The sequence below is a fragment of the Myripristis murdjan genome, chromosome 22 (assembly GCF_902150065.1).
Source record: "Myripristis murdjan chromosome 22, fMyrMur1.1, whole genome shotgun sequence".
Lineage (NCBI taxonomy): Eukaryota > Metazoa > Chordata > Actinopteri > Holocentriformes > Holocentridae > Myripristis > Myripristis murdjan.
In genome coordinates this window covers 24,280,028-24,286,070 of record NC_044001.1, presented here as the reverse complement: position 1 = coordinate 24,286,070, position 6,043 = coordinate 24,280,028, and the positions used below count along the sequence as shown (strand labels likewise).

General features: G+C 41.7%; 1 protein-coding gene across 1 annotated transcript; it reads left to right on the top strand.

Annotated features, from left to right (window-relative positions):
- The first annotated feature begins 494 nt into the window (after positions 1 to 494).
- Positions 495 to 5,826, top strand: odc1 (ornithine decarboxylase 1). Its single transcript, XM_030044957.1, has 11 exons — positions 495 to 643; positions 1,795 to 1,941; positions 2,191 to 2,329; positions 2,544 to 2,717; positions 2,830 to 3,002; positions 3,127 to 3,343; positions 3,465 to 3,548; positions 3,780 to 3,942; positions 4,046 to 4,161; positions 4,266 to 4,480; positions 4,649 to 5,826. The coding sequence occupies exons 3-11, from the start codon at positions 2,228 to 2,230 to the stop codon at positions 4,785 to 4,787; spliced, it is 1,383 nt and encodes a 460-aa protein (XP_029900817.1). The 5' UTR covers positions 495 to 643; positions 1,795 to 1,941; positions 2,191 to 2,227; the 3' UTR covers positions 4,788 to 5,826.
- The last annotated feature ends 217 nt before the right edge of the window (positions 5,827 to 6,043 follow it).

The following is a 6,043-nucleotide window of genomic DNA, read 5'->3' as shown; positions in this document are numbered from 1 at the left end:
AGGCCACAGGATGGTTTATTCAAAACTTAGCTCTATAGTTCGAATGGTTATGAAAATGGTAAATGGTTCTGTTTTCCCAAGTGATTAAGATTTTTTTTTTTTTTTTTTTTTTTTGCATTAAGCTGTTATTTGAATTGAAAATTAAATATCTTGACTCCAGAGTCCAGAAGAGGTACAATGGATGAGTATGCTTACATGCAGCACTTGCACAATGCTTAACCCTCCTCAGCACAGAGCAGAACTGTGGCCAAAGTATTGTTCTGCAGCTGTGCAAACTGCAAAAGTTTGTGCACATCTACATTTGTTTCCAGCTAACGTTACATTCCTCCTCCGCACTGTCAGAGACTTGGCTGAGGTGACAGTACAATACGTATAGCCTGCTAGTGCTCTTGGTTTCCGCCTGTCTTTCCACCACGTGGACCCGGTGACAAGACTAAACCGGTTCCTACGTAAATGGTGAAGCCGGTTTCAGCTGGCTGCGTTGCCTGGTAACAAGAAGTCTATAAATACTGTCGTTTTCTTGTGCCGGCCTCCACTGGCAGCCAGACGAAGCCGAGACGGACCCCAGTGGAAAGGGAGCTATTGTTTTTTTTATCCTAGAAGTCTGGTCTAATGGACAAAGTCTTTGTAAATGCTTTTTAAGGTAGGCCCGACAACTTTTTTTACACTGTTTTATAGTATTAAAAGACGCTACCATCGCTATTTTAGATGCTTGTAGCTATGCTAACGTTAAATTCCGTTACGTTTATCGCGGCTTCTCTTGTAAAGGGAGGGGAGGGCTGTATATCTTTGAAACAACCGTAACGTCTAAAACTTAATATTTAACACAAAATTGTAACGTTAACAGACAATTTTAGTCGCGTCATACGTTACATGGCTGGCTAACGTGAGCCAAAAACGCTGGGAAATGATATTGGCTTCCCATAGCTTAGGGGCTGGCGTGTGATATTAGCTAATCATTTTTTAAAGTATATTTATGTAGATCATATATCCAAACGCTGAAGACTACGCCGCATGGCACGCTTTATTCAGTTGGCAAATCTCCAACCGGAACCGGCAAAGCTGCCGATTGTTGGTCGCTGATTGGTTCTTTTGCGTGCCGTTCTTTTTCCTATTGGACAAACCATCATTAAGGCGGGTCTTTCTTTCTTGGCCATTTGAATGAATGACTGAGTTACGAAATCAAGCCATGTTAAGTACAGAGCCACACATAGCTGCTTTTGCAGTTCAGTCTCCCCCAGCTAAAGTAAATATTAGCAGAGGCAGTAGAATGATAATGTGTAGCTGACGCATATCCTCTGCAGCACTAAACACTTTTTCATATCAGCACCGGACTCATTAATTAATTTCTACTCAGAATTTCATATTGAACACAAATCTTGTCATGAGATTTGTTGGTTCTGACGTCCAAAGATCACTCCTGGTCAGGTTTTGTAATAATTTTCTCCAGGAGAGCAGGAAAAAAAAGTATTGCATGCTCTGGCTCTGTATACACTTCTCCTTTCAATGACATTTTGGCCCCCAGACCTTCAAGAAACAATAAAGGAACACAAGCGCTTGTATGTTATATAGGCCACCATTGCTCTTTCTCTATTATTATTGTTGATCATGAGGAAGACTTGAGGGCCAAAACGTCATCTAAATAAAAGAAATGCATATGCAGCCAGAGTGTGTGACACTTTTCCTGCTCAAGTCTACTTCCCTTGGTGTGCATGAGTTTTCCATTATAAGTTTTCTCCAGGAAACACTTTATGTTAAGGTCTAAATACTGGCGACCTCTGCTCTTATTTACAGAATAATCCCTCTAAGAAAGCACACACTGGCTACTCTGCAGGCCCCGGCCTCGAGTCTTATCTGAAAGGGTTCAACTTTACTGGGGAGCCACCTTGGCTGCTCTGCACCTGATAAAAGCTACACCAAATTTCATCTCTTTCTATTCAAGTAAGTGTCACACAAGCTCTTATTATGACTTGGCAAATGCTACGGTGTCATATCATGCAGACAATGGTAATTAAAATAAACAGATAATTATCGTAATGACAAAACTGACATTGAGTTAAGTGCCATGGTTTTGAGTATGAATGATAACTGAACTGTTAGACTGAAACCCACACCTCAGCTATCAAGGTCACACAAGACTTCTCTCTGCTGAATGTTATCTCAACATGCCCATTCTTTTTCCTCCACCAGTTTCTCTACAGATCATTAAGAAGGTCGTATTGTGACCATGAACACTCCCACTCCTGCCCAGTTTGAATTCTCTTTCCTGGAGGAAGGCTTCTCTGCCCGGGATATAGTTGAGCAAAAGATCAATGAGTCATCCATGACGGTAAGTGTCCTGTGTTCGTAGTGTCAACAGGATGTAAGTGAAACTAGATTGAATCATAATACAGTGCCATTACCTGGGTCAGAATTGATTTATTGTACCTGTGTCATGGAAACTGTAGACTGTTGGTTTTCATGCAATATTTTATCATGTTGAGGGATGCTGTTCCTATGGGCTTTCTGTGTTAAATCCATATCCCATATTTACCCCTCTCCAGGATGACAGGGATGCTTTCTACGTCTGTGACTTGGGGGACGTGCTAAAGAAGCACTTGCGCTGGGCAAGGGCCTTGCCTCGCATCACTCCTTTTTACGCCGTCAAATGCAATGACAGCCGAGCTGTGGTGATGATACTGGCTTCCCTGGGGGCTGGCTTTGACTGTGCAAGCAAGGTAGGTCTTGGCAGTGTCCAGAGAGCAAGATATGGAAACACTCTTTTTGAACAATAGTTATAAACTATATTGCTGTTTAAATTGACTTAGTTTTTTTAACTGTCCCCTCAAGACGGAGATCCAACTAGTCCAGTCTCTTGGAGTGGATCCAAACAGAATAATCTATGCCAACCCCTGCAAACAAGTTTCTCAGATCAAGTATGCCTCTGCACATGGTGTCCAGATGATGACCTTTGATAGTGAAGTGGAACTCATGAAGGTGGCCCGCTGTCACGACAATGCCAAGTAAGTCCAAGTTGCTTTACAGCAGAACAATGGCTCATTCATTGTTACAGAACCTCCACAGAGACATACCAGAGCAAAGTCCAATTGAAAGTGCATACTCTAACTCAAATTTTATTGTGTTTAGACTGGTGCTGCGTATTGCCACAGATGACTCAAAGGCAGTGTGTCGTTTGAGTGTGAAGTTTGGTGCCCCTCTCAAGGCATGCCGGGGTCTCCTTGAACGGGCCAAGGAGTTGGGACTAGATGTGATTGGCGTCAGCTTCCATGTTGGCAGTGGTTGCACAGATCCTGAAACCTACTCCCAGGCTATCTCTGATGCCCGCTGTGTTTTTGATATGGGGGTGAGCAATAAATACTGACTTAATGGCAGTTATGTATTGAACTGTTCGACCAAATATTCTGTTCCACTGAGAAAATGGATACTCAATCAGAACAGTAAGTAAAGTTGTGTTAATTTTGTAGGAGGAGCTGGGTTATAACATGAACCTGCTGGACATTGGAGGTGGATTCCCTGGTTCAGATGATGTCAAACTTAAATTTGAAGAGGTATGTTTTTATTTTCCTTCACTTGGCATTACGTGTGCTACACCTGAAATGCATTTTTGATTCTTGGTTCAATGAAATATGGTACTATAGTCTTCCTAAACCAAGATGAAGATAATTAGTTTCTAGTGAATCATTAGACTGTAGCAGGAAGGCCAAGGGTTAACTTAATTGGAAAAAATACTTTGAAGATTTGTTGTGTGGTATTTAACCCTGAATACTTTTTTACGCTAGATCACACCTGTAATCAACTCAGCCCTGGACAAGTATTTCCCCGTTGACTGTGGTGTGAGGGTTATTGCTGAGCCAGGCCGCTACTATGTAGCCTCTGCTTACACGCTGGTGGTCAACATTATTGCCAAGAAGGTCATCATGAGTGAGCAGTCAGCCTCTGATGGTAACAACCAATTTTTAGGGGGAAATTTGTTCATTTGAAAATAAGAATTGTCTTTGGTGATATTTCTCAAAAGTAACCCAGACTGTTTATGGTTTTGGCACAGAGGAAGATGATGGGACCAATGACAGGACCCTGATGTACTATGTCAACGATGGAGTGTACGGTTCCTTCAACTGTATCCTCTATGACCATGCTCACTGTCTCCCAACCTTGCACAAGGTAAGGAAAATCAAGTATTTGAAGTCTATAAAAGTCTAATTTTAGTAGTGATTCAATGAAGACACACTAATGACTGCTTCTCTCTCTCCTTTAACCACCAACAGAAGCCGAAGCCAGATGAGGTCTTCTACCCCTGCAGTATTTGGGGCCCAACATGTGATGGCCTGGATCGTATTGTTGAGCAATGTAGCCTGCCTGACCTGCAGGTGGGCGATTGGCTGGTATTTGAGAACATGGGCGCCTACACTGTGGCAGCGTCCTCCACCTTCAATGGCTTCCAAAGACCTGACATCCACTACGTCATTTCCCGCCCTGCATGGTGGGTATAACACAGAGGAGCATTCAGATCCTTTTTTTCATTTTGGTGCTGGGAGAATCCATTGTGTAGCAAAACAAAGGAGTAGCAATTCATAATTCAGAATATGTGATCAGTGTGCAAGTTGATGTGTTTCCAGAAATTTCAGTTCTTTTGCATTCTCTTCTCCAGGCAACATGTGCAGCAAATCTGTGCCCAGGGCTTGCCGGCTCCCGCAGAGGAGTCTCACCTAGCAGGAGTGGCAGCCTGCTGTGGCCGAGAAAGCAGCTTGGAGATGCCCACCAAACCCTGCCACACTCACGTTGCTTAAAAGCATGCAACACAGCACCGTTCTCTACATCCCACATGTTGTGTTATTGATCAATGTGCTTGGAGCTTTTTGGTTGTTTTTGCTTTCTTCCCAGATGTACATGCTACAAAAAGGCCAGTTACTTGACAGGAGAATGAGAGGGACATGTTGCACAGATTTCTTAGTTCTGTATGGAAGCTGGGGATCAATCCTCACCTCAATGAAATGAGGCTGAATCACTCTCTGAGTGTCTCTGTGGGTGCGAGGCAGACTGTTACAGGGCAAGTACTGACTGGAACAATTCGCTGAAGTCTTCCCATCCTGACTAGTGGGGATGAATATAAGAATTGGAGTATGATGAGCATACAGTCTATTCGCTGAACTGGACCAGTGTGAGGAAAGAAACAATGCTGCTTTGCTCTGCCAAAAAAAAACAAAAACAAAATTCTACCAACCTCACTGAAGTTATCCCATCAATTTATGAAATTCTAACAGGCCAAGGAATAAAAGATCACTTATGCTATTATTAATATCACTCAGATTAGTAACTGTTGCAGCTGCAAGACACCTTGCAATGTAGGTAGTGAATCATTCAGATTTACCCAGCTTTCCTATTTGGGAGGTTAGCTTAATGTTAAACTGTTAAACTGCAGCTCCTTCATAGCCCTGTCACAGCTGAGTCCACATCTCCGATCTGGTAACTCACAATGAGGTGGTTAGAGGGGTGATTTATTTCCTCAGGAATGGCTGCTACATATTTATCTTTTTCCATGATCTCCACTTCTGTACAGAACCCCTTAATATACACACAGGGACTCAACAAGCAGATTGTCCTCCCCTTCTCTCCTTTGTGTTTTTTTTTTTTTTTTTTTTTTTTTTTTTTTTAAGTGTAACTCTCAGTAAGAAGTAAGCATGTTCATGATATTGATGGAAAAATAATAATTTTAAGAAGAAATTTTTAAATGGATACGAAAGAGATGGGATTGCACAATTATGCTTTCCTATGGAAACTTGTTTTTTATGTTTTGTATTTTTTTTAATAAATAAATATAGGTGCAGAGCCAACTTGTGATCATTTTATATCTTTCAATATTTATTTTGAATTTTAGACAATATATAGCACCATATAGACATGAGTGAGGAGAAATTACTGACTGTTTTTGAAGCAAATTTCTTTACATCATAAAATTTCCTTTATTTGTAGTTTGTATCCTCACAGTTTCAAGGTGTGCATTGCGCCATCTAGTGTGTACCGCTGGAAATTCCCAAGTGGCTGA

Bases quoted from the DNA above. Each gene is read 5' to 3' on its own strand.
- odc1 (XM_030044957.1), top strand. From the start codon at position 2,228: ATGAACACTCCCACTCCTGCCCAGTTTGAATTCTCTTTCCTGGAGGAA. The intron at 2,330-2,543 runs GTAAGTGTCCTG...ACCCCTCTCCAG, and splicing joins TCAATGAGTCATCCATGACG to GATGACAGGGATGCTTTCTA. The intron at 4,162-4,265 runs GTAAGGAAAATC...AACCACCAACAG, and splicing joins GTCTCCCAACCTTGCACAAG to AAGCCGAAGCCAGATGAGGT.